This window comes from Salvelinus fontinalis, chromosome 2 (genome assembly GCF_029448725.1).
Source record: "Salvelinus fontinalis isolate EN_2023a chromosome 2, ASM2944872v1, whole genome shotgun sequence".
NCBI classification, from domain to species: Eukaryota; Metazoa; Chordata; class Actinopteri; order Salmoniformes; family Salmonidae; genus Salvelinus; species Salvelinus fontinalis.
The window spans coordinates 62,784,979-62,803,376 of NC_074666.1; the positions used below are offsets into that span (position 1 = coordinate 62,784,979).

At 42.3% G+C, this 18,398-nt stretch overlaps 1 protein-coding gene across 2 annotated transcripts in view; it reads left to right on the forward strand.

The window, feature by feature from the left end:
- Positions 1-18,398, forward strand: part of sez6l2 (seizure related 6 homolog (mouse)-like 2) — a 68,762-nt gene that overhangs the window by 721 nt on the left and 49,643 nt on the right. For both annotated transcript variants that reach the window (XM_055881367.1, XM_055881358.1), the window contains exons 2-5: positions 1,457-1,533; positions 2,626-2,754; positions 13,780-13,995; positions 14,121-14,254. In XM_055881367.1, the coding sequence (XP_055737342.1) occupies positions 1,476-1,533; positions 2,626-2,754; positions 13,780-13,995; positions 14,121-14,254 (537 nt within the window). In that variant the 5' untranslated portion in view covers positions 1,457-1,475. The remainder of the gene's footprint in view (positions 1-1,456; positions 1,534-2,625; positions 2,755-13,779; positions 13,996-14,120; positions 14,255-18,398) is intronic.

Below are 18,398 nucleotides of genomic sequence, written 5' to 3' on the forward strand. Positions count from 1 at the left end.
GAAGGAATTAAACATTCTCCTGCGATGCATAACTTAACATTATAGGCCTATTCTATGAGGCCTATCATGTTTAGTTTAATGTAGCTATACAGATATATGATCTCTATTACAGTATTTTAGATCTGAGTGACCGTGACAGCACATAAGGCATGTCATACGACCACGGATCTAATCCCCCTTGGGCCTTAGGACCCGCATAATGTAAATACGTGTTCACAATCTGAAATGTGATAGCCTTTTCCTCTTTATCTTATATTGTGAGATAGATTTACACGGTGAGACATTGATGGAATGCAACACTAAAAAGCACCAATGATAATGCTGCACTGCTGATATATATATATATATCACGTTTTGAGCAATTTTACCTTTACCAAGGCACTTTTATTGTAGGTTTAAAGATACAAAATGGGATATGGGGATATGTTCAATGTCATTGAAATGCTTGATATAACCATTGATAGAATTTATGTCTCTTAAGATTAGCACAATTCTTATTTACAGTGACGCCTATACCGGCCAAACCCGGACGACGATGGGCCAATTGTGCGACGTCCTATGGGACTGCCAATCACGGCCGGTTGTGATACAGACTGGATTCGGACCAGGGTGTCTGTAGTGATGCGTATAGCATTGAGATGCAGTACCTTAGAACGCTGCGCCACTCGGGAGCAAGCTTAGCCTACCCTATCATAACCTAAAATAAGGTTTCTTTACCCCATTGTTTACAAATAACAATAGCATGAACAAATGTAAATACATGTTTTAAACTATCACCTGGATTACATTAATTTGTCTTTGAATTTGAGAGGGGTTTGTACATTAGGGATGGCTGGGTTGGGGAAATGTAACCCTCCCTAATACACATTTTGTAAATGTATAATTTGTTCTTAATTTACTTGCCTGGTTAAATAAAATAAGTAAACATGTTTAAACATTTTGAAGCTATACCTTGTTTGTTTATTGTTTGTAAACAATGGAGGGAGAAATATAACCTTTGGCTTATGATGGAGTAAGACAGTTGGGCTAAGCTCATGTGTATGTGATATTCTTTACGAATCAAAAATGTAAATGACCATTGAACAGATTCCCAGGTCCAAGACTGCACATTTTAATATCTGTCTCTCTAAAACAGGGGTGTCCAACTCATTTTGCTCTGGGGGCCTCATTCGGTCTTCGATGAGGTCCGAAGGGCTGCACTGAAATTGGTTATATTTCTTCCCTGTTTAAATATTTTTACTCCACCTGCGAGCCGGATTGGACCCCCTCCGTATGTTGACACCCCTGCTCTAAAGCTTATGTTTTTAATATATGATCAGTGTAGTTGCTGGTGCTGTTGTTCTGATTGATAAAGTACAATACTGCAGTAAGGAATCATTTAGGTTGTATCTGCTCTTCTTTCCTTCCTTACAATCTCTTTCCCTCCCCTCTTCGGTTTCCCTCCCCTCTCTGTCAGGCTGTTCTGATACTCAACCATGGTGTCTACAGTTCTTGCTGTGACACTATCTGTCACCATCCTCCACCTAACTACAGGTAGTGTGTGTGTGTGTGTGTGTGTGTGTGTGTGTGTGTGTGTGTGTGTGTGTGTGTGTGTGTGTGTGTGTGTGTGTGTGTGTGAGAGAGATAGTGCTGAGTGATTAATGTTGGGTATTTTTCTGCAGTTTCTCTAGAGATAAATCAGATCATATGCCTGAACTGTGCTTAGTAGTTGGGAGTTGTAGTTTCCAACAGGCCAATGTTCTATATATATAGTTTACTGTAGAACATTTGATAATTAACTACAATGATCATAATCCATTGCGCGGCTAAACTTGTTCGGTCTTTGTATCTTTTACGCCTGCTACTTAAGAGAGAAGAATGCGCAATCAAGAGGGGATACATAGAGAGCAGTTTATTTGCGAGGTATCTCTACCTGAAAATACCGTATATGGATCTAAGTGATTGATAGTTGGCATTCAGCAGTCATAAAAGTATCGATAATTTACTTTGAAAAACCACTAAAATAGTGACTGTCAGACAGCATGGCCAGCAGCTCTATAAAGATGAGATGATGACTTGGAATTAAATAAGTCATCAACTAAATTAAATGTAATATACACAAGTAATGTGAATAGCTGATGGTTATATAATCCCCAGTTTACAATTGGCTCATTCATCCCCCTCCTCTCCCCTGTAACTATTCCCCAGGTCGTTGCTGCAAATGAGAACGTGTTCTCAGTCAACTTACCTGGTAAAATAACGGTAAAATAAAATAAATAAATGGTTAATATATAAGTGATGAACAGTCATGGGCAGTCCCTACCATCATGTGACTTTTATTAATTGATTTACTGTGTTACAGCATTCAACCTACATAATGCATAGTGCATTTAATGTTTTAAAAAATTATCAAAATTGTGATACATTTTTAGTAATCGAACTGACCTCAAAGCTCCAATCGCTCAGCACAAGTGTGTGTGTTAGAGAGGGAGAGAGAGAGAGAGAGAGAAAGAGTCAGAAATGTTTCTTGTGACAGATGTTTCTTGAATTAAAAAAATCAATAATTTGCCAATCATAGTTGAAATTCCTCCATTTCCTCTGAAGTAATTTTTTTCCCCAAGTCATTATATATCTCTTTCCTCTTAGGCTTGAGCTTTGTGACCCCTGACCCTGAGGCTCCTCCCACAGCAAGTCCTGGTCCCCATCCATTGGGCAAGCTGATCCATGCAGCCCTTCTGAGTAAGGAGTACCTGGGCCATGCCCCAGTTGATACAGGTAGCATAGCTCACCAGTAGCTGTTTTAGATTATTATATCAGTACTGATATTCATTAATATGCTACTACTAATTAATAATAACTATAACAGTAATACTGTATTTTTATTTGTAAAACCCTTTTCAAATATACCAAAACCAACTGCTTAAATAGAATCACGATGGCATCAGTGGTGTAGGGTAGGTGGGGGCCACGATGCGGACCAATCAGCACACTCATGACAAAACTGTGCATGTTTAAACCAGGGATGGGCAACTTTGATGGGGGTGGGGGCCACAAAAGACCCACACATGCAGTCCTTTTGGGGCCCTAAGTGAAATTAAGTTGTACAGTTAATTTCCTGCAATTCTACACATTTTGCCATGGGGTGTTGAGAAAATGTATACGTCTTGTAAATAATTTCATGCAATTCTACTCATTTTGCCATAGGTTGTGGAGAAATGTTAGCATTTTTTTATATGATATCGTACTGAGTGATTTGTTATCAACGTGGGCCTCCCGGTTTTATTTCAACCATTATTACTAGAAGTTTAGATACCTGACCACAAAACTAACTTACAATCAAAAAAATGTTAGCTGACATGAGTGACTTTCAGTGACTGACATCACAAGAGAAAACTGCTGATGCAAAACCATATTTTGAAATTGCACCTTGTGTATTCCACAATTCTAACTCTCAACAGTAAGTTGAGACCTCGAGTGAGTCCACCCCTGCCAAAAATATAAACTAAACATGTAGAGTGTTGGTCCCATGTTTCATGAGCAGAAATGAAAAATACCAGAAATGTTCCATATGCACAAAAAGCTTCTTTCTCTCAAATTGTGTGTACAAATCTGTTGACATCCCTGTTGTTGAGCATTTCTCCTTTGCCAAGATAATCCATTCACGTGAAAGGTGTGACATGTCAAGAAGCTGATTATACAGCACAAGGTGCCGCAGACCATGTGTATGTAAATTTGGACTTGAACCCGATCGAACATCTCTGGAGAGACCCGAAAATAGCTGCGCAGCAACGCTGTGCACCTTGTGCTGGGGACAATAAAAGGCCACTCTAAAATGTGCAGTTTGCCACACAACACAATGCTACAGATGTCTCAAGTTCTGAGGGAGTGTGCAATTGGCATGCTGACTGCAGGAATGTCCACCTGTCACGGATGAATAGGAGTGGAAGGTAGGAGTCAGGTGCAGCGAGCAGAGGGTTCAAGAAAAATAGGCACTTTTATTCCGGCACAAACGGTCATGCCCAAACACAGGGCGGAAAACACTGACCAACCCAAAACACAGGGTAAAACGGTCCGGAGCACAAAACCACAGCCAACACTAAACGTGAACACAAAATAATCCCGCACAAAATAGAACGGGCCTAACAAGCTTAAATAGGCTAGAAAATCAAGAAAACACAAATAGGAACAAGTGCAACTAATAAGACTAAACTAACAGAAAAGGAAAAAGGGATCGGTGGCGGCTAGTAGGCCGGTGACGACGACCGCCGAGTACCTCCCGAACAGGCAGGGGAGCCATCTTCGGCGGGAGTTGTGACACCACCAGAGCTGTTGGCAGAGAATATAAGGTTAATTTCTGTACCATAAGCCGTGTGGGCGAGTGGTTTGCTGATGTCAACATTGTGAACAGAGTGCCCCATGGTGGCGGTGGGGTTATGGTATGGGCAGGCTGGCCAACGAACACAATTGCATTTTATCTATTGGCAATTTGAATGCGCAGAGATACTGTGACAAGATCCTGAGGCCTATTGTTGTGCCATTCATCTGCCGCCACGACCTCATATTTCATCATGATAATGCAAGGCCCCATGTCGCAAGGATCTGTACATAATTCCTGCAAGCTAAATCTTCCAGATCTTCCATGGGCTGCATACTCACTAAACATGTCACCCATTGAGCTCTGAATAGATGTGTACGACAGTGTTCCAGTTCGCGGCAATATCCAGCAACTTCGCACAGTCATGGAAGATGAGTGGGACAACATTCTACAAGCCACAATCCTGATCAACTCAATGCGAAGGAGATTGCATGAGGCAAATGGTGGTCACATTAGATACTAACTGGTTTTCTGATCTCCATCCCTACCTTTTTTTAAAAGGTATTTGTGACCAACAGATGCCTATCTGTAATCCCAGTCATGTGTTATACATAGATTGGGGCCTAAGGAATTTATTTCAATTGACTGATTTCCTTAAATGAACTGTAACTCAGTAAAATCATTCAAATTGTTGCATGTTGTGTTTATATTTTTGTTCAGTGTATGTACAGTGCATTCGGAAAGTATTCAGACCCCTTGCCATTTCCACATTTTGTTACATTACAGCCTTATTCTAAAATGTATTCAATTGTTTTTTTCCATTATCTACACACAATACCCCATAATGACAAAGCAAAAACAGATTTCTAGAAATGTTTGCAAGTGTATTATAAATATTTACATAAATATTTACATAAGTATTTAGACCCTTTACTCAGTACTTTGTTGAAGCACTTTTGGCAGCTGTTATAGCCTCGCGCCTTCTTGGGTATGACGCAGCAAGTTTGGCACACCTGTATTTGGAGTTTCTCCCATTCTTCTCTGCAGATCCTCTCAAACTCTGTCAGGTTGGATGGGGAGCATTGCTGCACAGCTATTTTCCGGTCTCTCCAGAGTTGTTCGATTGGGTTCAAGTCCGGGCTCTGGCTGGGCCACTCAAGGACATTCAGAAACTTGTCCCGAAGCCACTCCTGCATTGTCTTGGCTGTGGGGGGGTTGTTGTCCTGTTGGAAGGTGAACCGTCGACCCAGTCTGAGGTCCTGAGCGCTGTGGAGCACATTTTTATCAAGGATCTCTCCGTACTTTGCGCCGTTCATCTCTCCCTCAATTCTGACTAGTCTCCCAGCCCCTGCCACTGAAAAACATCTCCACAGCATGATGCTGCCACCACCATGCTTCACCGTAGGGATGGTGCCAGGTTTCCTCCAGATTTGACGCTTGGCATTCAGGCCAAAGCGTTCAATCGTGTTTTCATCAGACCAGAGAATCTTGTTTCTCATGGTCTGAGATACTTTAGGTGCCTTTTGGCAAACTGCAAGCGGGCTGTCATGTGCTTTTACTGAGGAGTGGCTTCCATCTGGCCACTGATTGGTGGAGTGAAAGGCCTAATTGGTGGAGTGCTGCAGAGATGGTTGTCCCATCTCCACAGAGGAACTGTCAGAGTGACCATCGGGTACTTAGTCACCTCCCAGACCAAGGCCCTTCTCCCTAAATGTTTTATTTTTATTTACCCTTTATTTAACTAGGCAAGTCAGTTAAGAACAAATTCTTATTTACAAGGACGGCCTAGGGACAGTGGGTTAACTTGTTCAGGGGCAGAACGACAGATTTTTACCTTGTCAGCTCAGGGATTCGATCTAGTAACCTATCGGTTACTAGTCCAATGCTCTAACCACTAGGCTATCTGCCGCCCCAATTGCTCAGTTTGGCTGGGCGGCCAGCTCTAGGAAAAGTCTTGGTGGTTCCAAAATTCTTCCTTTTAAGAATGATGGAGGCCACTGTGATCTTGGGGGCCTTTAATGCTTCAAACATTTTTTGGTATCCTTCCCCAGATCTGTGCCTCGACACAGTCCTGTCTCAGACCTCTACGGACAATTCCTTCAACCTCACCTCATGGCTTGTTTTTTTTCTCTGACATCCACTGTCAACTGTGGGACCTTATAAAGACAGGTGTGTGCCTTTCCAAATCATGTCCAATCAATTGAATTGACCACAGGTGGACTCCAATCAAGTTGGAGAGTCATCTCAAGGATGATCAATGGATAGATCAACAGGATGCACCTGAGCTTCGAGTTTCATAGCAAAGGGTCTGAATACTTATGTAAATATGTTATTTCTGTGTTTTGTTTTCTTAATCAATTTCAAAAATTACTAAACACCTGTTTTCGCTTTGTCATTATGGGGTATCATGTGCACATTAATTATTCATTTTTTTGTATATATATTTTTTCAAGTTTTACAGAATGTACATCAATGTATTTTTATTTATTCAACCTTTATTTAACTAGACAAGTCAGTTAAGAACAAATTCTTATTTACAATGACGGCTAACACTGTCAATGTTAGTACAAAGATTTGACCATATCCCAACCTTCCTTCCTTCCTTCCTCCCTCCACACAACACATCCAAAAAAGTGGAGCAACAGAAATAAATAAGTAAATAAATTATTAGTAAACCTTAGACAAACTTGCTTGGACTGGATATCATTATATTGATGACTGTACCTAGTATGTAATGACTACGGGAAATACCTACTGGGAAACCTTAAAGCATCTCATCAGAGGGGAGCCTCCGCAAGCCATTGAAGTATGATATAAATGGTTGCCATTTTCTAACAAATGTATCAGTGGAACTCCTAAGAGAATACTAATTTTCTCAAGCTTTTGGAAGAACATTACATAATTTTGCCATTGAGAAGTAGAGGGGGGCTGCTGAGCAGACTTCCACTGGAAAATACATCTATGTCGAGCTAATAAGGATGTAAAAGCAACAACATCAGCATGTTTGGGGTCTAAGGAGAACAAGTATTCTGGAATACCAAAAACAGCTATCAAGGGACATGGCTGCAGGTTAATTTCAAACACCATTTTAAAAATAGAATCCCAGTAATTTTGTAGTTTAGAGCATTAAATGAATATGGGTCTACGGTCACATGTTGAGACATGACATCTATCACACTCATCATTTACATTTGGATATATTTCAGACAATCTAGATTGTACTTTATCAATCGCCTCATCCCACCACTCGTGTAAATTCAACACCCATTTCCCGTTCCCAAGCAGATCTAGTTTTGTTGGTGGAGTGTTTGTCCAATGACATAATACACCGATAGATCAGAGAAATTACTGCTTTCTGTCGAGGTAATAGAGTCAATATGCCATCCCAGGGTTAGCAAGGGGGTGGAGCAGGGAAGCCAGACAATTGGGAGGAGACACAATGCCTAATTTGAAGGTAACAGAAAAAGTGTGATGGATGCAAAGAGTATTTAGAGGGTAAGTTGGGAAAACTAGAGAAAATTCCATATGTTCTACATATAAGTCTTTCCTTGTCCAGTAAGAGAAAGCATTATCTATTAGGGAAGCGGGGAATACGTGATTCTTATCAATAGGACCCATAGTAGATGCAGAGGAGAATTTAAAATGCCTTCAAAACTGGTGTGGAAAAAGTGTGGAAAGCACTACAGGATTGCCAGTATAGCAAGAGGGGGATGCTGGGAGAGAAGAGCAGAGTAAAGCAGGAAGAGAAGAAGAAATACAAGAATGTGCCTCTAGGTGGCACCTGGAGTATGTAACCAGAATGGCAATTTCTGAAAGTTGTCTGCCCAGTAATAGTATAAAAAGTTGGGTTGTGCAAGCCCTCCACTAAACTTGCATCTCTGAAGTAAAGATCTACTCACTCTGGGTACCTTTCCTCCACAGAAAAATGTGGTAGCAGCCTGATTTGATTGACTTTAAAAAGCACTTTGGTAAAAACAATGGGTTAATATTTTAAAATGTATTTTACATTTTTTTATTTAACCTTTTATTTAACTAGGCAAGTCAGTTAAGAACAAATTCTTATTTACAATGACGGCCTAGATTGAAATAAGATAATGGAACTTGGGTAAACTGTTCATTTTTACAGCATTAATCCTGTAAGCTACCCCATCTCTGAAAATCAGTTTTAATTTGCGTAAGGAGGGGAGCAATGTTTGCAGAAAAAAGAGCATGTAATGAACGAGTTACCTTCACTCCAAGATATTTGAAACCAGAGCGGCTAAGCTGAAAATCCAAGTACGTCTGCTGGAGCTGTAGCACTGCTGTATTGATTGGGAATTTGGAATTTCTTAAATAACTCAGTTGGAAACCCATCAGGCCCTGGAGCTTTGCTGCTCTGCATTGACTTGATAGACTGAATAACCTCTTCAAGGATGAGAGGAGAATCAAGATCATCTGCAGTTTCAGCCTCAACTGTAGGAGTCTCCAGTTCACCCAAAAATGTACGGTAGTCATATTGGCACTATCTGATGGAAATGCAGATGTATACAGGGAGGAATAGAAAGACCTGAAGGTGACATTGATCCCCGTAGGGTCAGAAATCAAGCTATGAGAGGAATCGTTAATTTGGGGAATCAGACGGGTTGCAGCACTGCGTTATAATTGGTGTGCGAGCAGACGACTTGCCCTGTCGCCATGTTCATAGTAGCTACCATGTGAATGCAATAGTAACCATTCTTTATCTGTAGTGGACAAGAGATTGAAATCAGATTGTAAATTCAAGCATTGCCTATGTAGCCCTGGTGATGGCGTCAAGGCATATTGGTGGTCTAAGTCAAGGATGGCTTCAGAGAGTTCTGTAAGTTTAGCTTCCCGAGTTTTGTTTAAATGAGAAGAATAATGTCAACAGGGAAGAGGCGACTCCGGGATGCTGGCCTTCTAGGCAGAGTTGCAGAAACAGCCATATCACAGACTGGCCAATAAAAATAAAAGATTTAAGATTGGCAAAAGAACACAGACACTGGACAGAGGAACTCTGCCTAGAAGGCCAGCATCCCGGAGTCGCCTCTTCACTGTTGACGTTGAGACTGGTGTTTTGCGAGTACTATTTAATGAAGCTGCCAGTTGAGGACTTGTGAGACGTCTGTTTCTCAAACTAGACACTAATGTACTTGTCCTCTTGCTCAGTTGTGCACCGGGGCCTCCCACTCCTCGTTCTATTCTGCTTAGAGCCAGTTTGCGCTGTTCTGTGAAGGGAGTAGTACAAGGCATTGTACGAGATCTTCAGTTTCTTGGCAATTTCTCGCATGGAATTGCCTTAATTTCTTAGAACAAGAATTAGACTGAGTTTCAGAAGAAAGTCTTTGTTTCTGGCCATTTTGAGCCTGTAATCGAACCCACAAATGCTGATGCTCCAGATGCTCCAGGCCAGTTGTATTGCTTCTTTAATCAGTACAACAGTTTTCAGCTGTGCTAACATAATTGGGTTTTCTAATGACCAATTAGCCTTTTAAAATGATAAACTTAGATTAGCTAACACAACGTGCCATTGGAACACAGGAGTGACGGTTGCTGATAATTGGCCTCTGTACGCCTATGTAGAAATTCCATTAAAAATCAACCGTTTCCAGGTACAATATTAATTTACAAGAGTGAGAATTTCACATTCTTCTCATGAAGGTTGCGTTTCACATTGAGGAATTTAGCTCTTTTCTTGGTGACACTCGTGCTGAGACCAGGAAAGATGAACACCTAGTGTCCGCAGAAGTGTAGCCTTGCCTCTGAAGGATGCGTTCCTTGTCACGGTGGTACTGAAAATGGACGATAAACACTCTAGACTTGGAGTTGTCGTCTCCTCCCGCTGGGGAGGGGCCAATGCGGTGGGCTCGGTTCAGCTTCGGGGTGATGGAATGATGGCCGGACATAGCACCTACGTGAAGAAGTCTGACATGAACTTAACTGAGTCCACTCCTTTACCAGTTTCTCTGGTATACCAACAACCCAAAGATTGCAACGGTGAGAATGGGATTCCAGGTCATTGCAATCATTGCAACACCTAACAAAGAGCTGCAGTTAGTTTTAGGATGGATGGCAAGGAATAAGTTAGTCCTAAATATTTCAAAAACTTAAAGTATTGTATTTGGGACAAATCATTCACTGAAACCTTAAACCTTGAAATTGAGCAAGTTGAGGTGACAAAACTGCTTGGAGTAACCCTGGATTGTAAACTGTCATAGTCAAAACATGTTGATACAACAATAGCTAAAATGGGGAGAAGTATGTCCATAATAAAGCCCTGCTCTGCCTTGTTAACAAAACTATCAACAAGGCAGGTCCTACAGGCCCTAGTTTTGTCACACCTGGACTACTGTTCAGTCGTGTGATCGGGTGCCACAAAGAGGGACCTCGGAAAATTACAATTGGCTCAGAACAGAGCAGCACGGCTGGCCCTTAATTGTACACGGAGAGCTAACATTAATAATATGCATGTCAATCTCTCATAGCTCAAAGTGGAGGAGAGACTGACTTCAGCACAGCTTGTTTTTGTAAGAAGTGTTGACAGGCTGAATTCACCGAGGTGTCTGTTTAAACTACTAGCACATAGCTCGGACACCCATGTATACCCCACAAGACATGCCACCAAAGGTCTCTTCACAATCCCCAAGTCAAGAACAGACTATGGAAGGTGCATAGTACTACATAGAGCCATGGCTATGTGGAACTCTATTCCACATCAGGCAACTGATTGCAAGCAGTAAAATCCGATTTTAACAACAGATAAAAATACACCTTATGGAACGTCGGAGACTGTGAAGAGACACACATACAGTACTGTCACGCCCTGATCTGTTTCACATGTCCTTGTGCTTATCTCCATCCCCTCCAGGTGTCGCCCATCTTCCCCACTTATCCTCTGGTTATTTATACCTGTGGTTTCTGTTTGTCTGTGCCAGTTCGTCTCATTTGTCAAGCTTACCAGCGTTCGTCCTGTCAACTCCTGTTTTTTCCCAGCCTCTTTTTTCTCGTCCTCCTGGTTTTTGACCCTTGCCTGTCCTGACCTTGTACCCGCCCCCCTGACCACTCTGCACGTTCCTGATCCTGAGCCTGCCTGCCGTCCTGTACCTCTGCTCCATCTCTGGATTACTGAACTCTGCCTGTCCCCTGACCTTAAGCCTGCCTGCCATCCTGTACCTTTGCTCCTTCTCTGGATTGTTGACCCCTGCCTGCCTTGACCTGTCGTTTTCCTGCCCCTGTGGGTACAATAAACATTGTTACTTCACACAGTCTGCACTTGGGTCTTACCTTGATTCCTGATAGTACGAACTGGCCATGACTGACCCAGCAGACTTGGACCAGCTCCGCAATGCCATCTCCTCCCAAGGAGCCACCATTGGTAGGCACGAGAAGTTGCTTCATGGTCTAATGGAAGGGTTCGAGGCCGTGGTCGAACGTCATGACCTAGCCTTGGAGGCATTGCCGGAGCAATTCCGTGGGTTGCCTACTAGGCAGCCTACCACAACAGTAACCTCCCAGTCCCTCTGTAACCCGGCTGGTAGCAACACCGTTTTCCCGGGAAACCCGCTTACCTCCCCCAGAGCGCTACAATGGAGATTACAGATCCTGCCAGGACTTTCTCTCCCAGTGCTCCCTCGTTTTCGAGCTGCAGCCTCCTTCGTTCCCCTCGGACCACTCGAAGATAGCGTACATTAGTACGCTGATGTCCGGGAGGGCACTCGCTTGGGCCACGGCGGTATGGGAGCAACAATCCAGCATCTGCCTCAGTCTGGAGGTATTCGTGGCTGAGTAGAGAAGTTTTCGAGGCTCCTGTGTCCGGGAGAAAGGCTAACCGGAAGTTACTCCAGTTTCAGCAGAACACCCTCAGTGTGGCAGACTATGCAGTGGAGTTCCGCACGCTAGCAGAGGGTACCTGGAACACAGAAGCGCTGTTCAACATGTTCCTGCACGGATTATCGGAGGAGGTAAAGAATGAGCTGGCAGCCCGAGAACTACCGACGGATCTCGACTCTCTAATCGCTTTAACCACCCGGATCGATGGTCAGCTGAGGGCACGTAGGATGGAGAAGAGGTCCGATTGTGGTCCCAATCGCTCACTCAGGGATCGCACCTTGCAGCTGATCAACTCCGGAAGTCCCCGACGTCTACGTCCCCGAGAGGATCCGAGTTTACCCGAGTTCCTCCAAGAGCCTCCGGAGACTGCCGATTCACCTCTTCCCGAGCCGATGCAGCTCGGTAGGTTTAGGCTGTCTCCAGCCGAACGCGTACCAGACTTGAGACCCAGAGTTGTCTGTATTGCGGTATTGCCGGTCATTTTGTGTACCCTCCATACTTTTCTGTGTCTAGAGGGTCGAAAACCAGGAGGACGACGCTGTACCCGCCCGCCTGACTACTCTGCTCGTCCCTGACCTTGAGCCTGCCTGCTGTCCTGTACCTTTGCTCCTACTCTGGATTATCGACCTCTGCCTGCCTTGACCTGTCGTTTGCCTGCCGCTGTGGTTACAATAAACATTGTTACTTCACACAGTCTGCACTTGGGTCTTACCTTGATTCCTGATACAGTACACATGATGAGACACACACTTTACATACACATACACATGGATGTTTTTTTCTAATATATGTGAATGTGGAGTAGTGGCCTAAGGGAACACACTAAATGTAAATGGTAAAGTGTTATGTAATGTAATGTAATATTTTAAACTGTGTGTAAATGCCTTATGTTTCTGGACCTCAGGAAGAGTGGCAGCAGCTAATGGGGATCCTTAATAATTACAAATGCAAACCGGTGTGCCTGGAACCTACTACCATACCCAGTTCAAAGGCACTTAAATCTTTAATCTTGCCCATTCACCCTCTGAACAGCACACATATTGTACATAATCCATGTCTCAATTGTCTCAAGGCTTAAAAATCCTTCTTTAACCGGTGTCCTCTCCTTCATCTGTACTGATTTGAGGTGGATTTAACAAGATTTAACATCAACAATATGAAGGATGATGTGTTGGATTTTCCCTAAACATAATACTTTGTATTGAGGACATAAAATGTATTTCTTTGTCACATTTTACGCATATTTACTTTAGTGCCTTATTGCAAACAGGATGCATGTTTTGGAATATTTTTTGTACTTACTCCGCAATAATAATCCAAGTGACAGAGTAAAAAGAAGGAAGCCTGTACAGAATTCAAATAGTGTTTCTATGGGCTATAGTAGTAATGGGCTTTAGTAGTAGTATTTAGATTTTGGTATGACCATCTTAGAACAATTCCATATGTTAGCTTAGTAGAATCCCCCCTCCATTTTGACATCATGGAGTATTGTGTATAGGCCAGTGAATATCTCAATGTATTACATTTTAATTTCAGACTTAATGTGGAAAAAGTAAAGAGGAAATTGTACTTTCTGGAAATTGATCCACCTACAAAAGAGGGGTTCTGCGGGCCGCTAGTTGCCAATCTCTGGTTTAAACACTCTGCCTTGATTGCAGGTACAACCACCAACCCTACTCAGGCTGTACCACAACTTGGGCAGACTGAGCCTGCAGCCACTGTGATGCTACCAGGGGTGCTAACCACGGCTCTGACCTCATCGCCTCCAGTTAGCCTATCAGGAGCAGGGAGAACTGTAACATCCTCACCCACAGAGGAGGAGACGACAACCACTTTGATCACCACAACGACCATCACCACGGTGCACATGCCGGGTAAATGCATTGTGGGATTGCAAGCCTAACATGTTAGGATGATACTCGTTTTGCACAGGCATTACTTCCATAAGGTTGAGATATTTGTGCATTTTCAGTCAAGTGTCCTGACTTTCTCTCTCCAGTGCAGTGCAATGCCAGTCTCTCTGGGATGGAGGGCATTGTGGAGTCTCCAGATCCTCTCTCCTCATCCCCTTACTCTCCTCTGGAGTGCACCTACAGCATCACGGTGTATCCGGGTTATGGAGTGGAAATTCAGGTAAGTCACCGTTAGTCATCATCATCATGCCACTATTGTTTATTTTTGTATTATTTGCACACAAGAAAAATACAAAGCAATGGGATGAGAGTTTAAGACGCAAGTGAAAAGTGCATGTATGGGAAAGGGTCTGGAAAGGCTCCTTGATGTTGTAGGCACAAAGCGTCTAATGAAGGGGGCTGTGCTTTTATACTGATTGTTTCTCTTGTGTCTTTCTCACTCAAACAACCACTTGGACAGCCAAAAATAAAATGTTGGTTTTCATACATTTTTACGATATAGCCAATTTTGACTTTGTGGCTGTGGACTCTAGTGGAAGACGTTTATCAAGCACATAGGCTTAAATATCACAGCACCAGTTTAAGCACCACCTTCTCCCAATTCTGATTTGTCAAAATAATCTATGAAGAAAACCCAGAAACAGGAACTACTCCAGCGTTGCCAATTTAGCAACATTTTCAGTATATTTAGTGAGTTCTCAGACCCCTCCAACAACTTTTAGTGGTAAAGATTCAAGCAAGAAATGCAGTTACTTTTCGGGCTGCCTTCAGGGAGTTTGACACTGAGGGATTCTATGGTTTTGATAGCATTTAGCTAGTCTTGCTAATACCAGCCTCTCTACGTCCTTGATGTGAGAGTCTGGAACGGCTGCTTTGATGTGTCGACAAGAAGCGACCATAATGAAGGGGCTGTGCCCTCAGACTTCAAAGCAGCATCCTACGCTGGTAGGATATCCCCGTTTTTGAATTTAATCATGATCTATTGTTTTACATAGGACCGCTTAAGCCCTTCCGCTTCCAGGATTAGCAAACACTGTCGAAGGAGACCATGGTCTTGTTGTGTCTTTGGCTATACCGGATTAAGTGTTATGACATGCTATTCTATAAAATACTTTCTCCGTAATTAATATTACCTGGTTGAACTAATCATGTAAATGTAATTAACTAGAGAGGAGGGGCACCACGAAATAATATTTATAGAGCTGTTATCTTCCGAATAAACTCTTAAAGACCTAGTCATATTTTACATCGATAGCAGTCAATATTAATCGTCACCTTATTTCAGTCTCATCTGAAAGTTGTAAATTCTTGGTTATCTTCACGAACCCTGGCTAACAAGTTGAATCAGTAATACAAAATTGGGTTTAATTATTTATTTACTAAATATCTAACTAAATCACACAGAATTACATATACACATAATAAATCATACCTTGATTACAAATTACGTCATAAAGGAAAACGTCCCTAGCGGGCGGAACAGATATGACAGCTTGTTACACACAAGAAAAAGGACTGGGTTTGAGTGAAAGAGCGGGAAGACTGAGGGGACAAAGGGCGAAGCTGTGCTATCGTAAATACAATATCTTATGCATTCTAAATTACCGCCCATTTGGAAAAGGAAAATGCAATAAATATTTACTCTGAGCTGCGCTTCAGTAGGTTGGTGGTAGATGGAAGGCCGTGTTGCCAAACCGGGTCCTTTGTCCTTTGAAGAATGTCTCTGCTGCTGCTGGTAAATTGAATACGTTGTAGTAACGTCGTTGGGTGGTAGACGGGATACTCTGTCTGTCCTAATTTACGTTTGCAGCTGCTGTTGCTAACTCAACGTCTAGGAGGTATCACTTCTATAGTGAATACGAGTTCCAAGTTCATATCATTCGCAACCAAAGCTCATGCTGAGGTTGGCTTAGTTCTGTAGTTGACATGTTATCTGAACCATTCTGACATTGAACCGTCGTCCTCACATCCTCGGAACAGGAAGTACAATTTTTGTCAATGGCTTATATAGTGGAGGGAGAAGGGTGTGTCTGAAAAGTTTATAACCCATGTCTCTTCACAGGGGCGGGCCACTGGTTGAGCAGAGCCCTAAACTTATGAAAACCCAAATCTCTCATTTGGAAGCTAAAATTTCATTTAATCTCTTCACAAATAATTTCATATTCAAACATTTGAATTAAACAACAATTCCATGTGAATCCGATACCTCTGATGTGCAGACTTTCCACAGTAGAGTTTTTGTCATTCTATCATTGATGAGAATGTGCCAGATGACAACCGAACTGACATAATATACCTTAAGTACCACCGCATATGTTCACTTGGTCGGATTACCAGAATATAGTTAATTTCCCCCCAACTTCTGATGTTCCCAGAATCTCTATGTTAACCAAAGGGGCTTTCTAATGTCACATCAGTAGAGTAGGGAGAGGAAAGGGGGGGAAGAGGTATTTATGACTGTCATAAACCTATCCCCAGACCAACGTCATGACAGTCTCAATGGGTTTTCCCTGAATTAACTGATGACCTAGTAACTGTTTTTCATTAATGTTGAGTTTTGTATTGATTGCTGTTTTATTTGACATTGTTTTGGTTGTTATCAGGACCCCCTTGCGAAGGAGCAAGGGGGTCCACCACTACCACATATCTACAGTACAAAATCCATGTGTATGTATGTGTATAGCGTGTGTCTGTGCCTATGTATCTGTTGCTTCACAGTCCCCGCTGTTCCATAAGGTCTATTTTTTTATCTGTTTTTTAAATCTAATTTTACTGCTTGGTAATGATGGACTGTCGTTTCTCTTTCCTTATTTGAGCTGTTCTTGCCATAATATGGACTTGGTCTTTTACCAAATAGGGCTGTCTTCTGTATACCATCCCTACCTTGTCACAACACAACTGATTGGCTCAAAGAAGGAAAGAAATTCCACAAATTAACATTTAACAAGGCAAACCTGTTAATGGAAATGCATTCTAGGTGACTACCTCATGACGCTGTTTGAGAGAATGCCAAGAGTGTGCAAAGCTGAAATATATATTGAAGTATATATTTTTTGATTTGTTTAACACTTTTTTGGTTACTAAATGATTCCATGTGTGTTATTTCATAGTTTTGATGTATTCACTATTATTCTACAATGTACAAAATAGTAAAAATAAAGAAAAACCCTTGAATGAGTAAGTGTTCTAAAACTTTTGACTGGTACTTTGTATGTACAGTTAAAGTCAGAAGTTTACATACACCTTAGCCAAATACATTTAAACTCAGTTCATCACAATTCCTGACATTTAATCCTAGTAAAAATTCCCTGTCTTAGGTCAGTTAGGATCACCACTTTATTTTAAGAATGTGAAATGTCAGAATAATAGTAGAGAGTTGTCACGTTCCTGACCTTATTTTCCTTTGTTTAGCTTTGTTTAGTTGGTCAGGACGTGAGCTGGGTGGGCAGTCTATGTTATGTGTTTCTATGTTTTGGGTCATTGTTAATTAGCCTTATATGGTTCTCAATCAGGGGCAGGTGTTTGACGTTCCTCTGATTGAGAACCATATTAAGGTAGGCTGTTCACACCGTTTGTTTGTGGGTGATTGTCTTCCGTGTCAGTTTATGTACCACACGGGACTGTTTCGTTTGTCTCGTCTGTTCGTGCGTTCTTCGTTATATGTAAGTTCTCATGTTCAGGTCGGTCTACGTCGTTTTTGTTATTTTGTAATTTATCAAGTGTACTTCGTGTTCGTCTTGTCTAATAAATTCATCATGTCTTCACAACACGCTGCGTTTTGGTCTGATCCATGCTCCTCCTCAGACGAGGAGGAGAACAGTCGTTACAAGGGTGATTTATTTCAGCTTTTATTTCTTTCATCACATTCCCAGTGGGGAAGTTTACATACACTCAATTAGTATTTGGTAGCATTGCCTTTAAATTGTTTAACTTGGGTCAAACATTTACATTTACATTACATTTAAGTCATTTAGCAGACGCTCTTATCCAGAGCGACTTACAAATTGGTGCATTCACCTTATGATATCCAGTGGAACAACCACTTTACAATAGTGCATCTAACTCTTTTAAGGGGGGGGGGGGGTTAGAAGGATTACTTTATCCTATCCTAGGTATTCCTTAAAGAGGTGGGGTTTCAGGTGTCTCCGGAAGGTGGTGATTGACTCCGCTGACCTGGCGTCGTGAGGGAGTTTGTTCCACCATTGGGGTGCCAGAGCAGCGAACAGTTTTGACTGGGCTGAGCGGGAACTGTACTTCCTCAGAGGTAGGGAGGCGAGCAGGCCAGAGGTGGATGAACGCAGTGCCCTTGTTTGGGTGTAGGGCCTGATCAGAGCCTGAAGGTACGGAGGTGCCGTTCCCCTCAC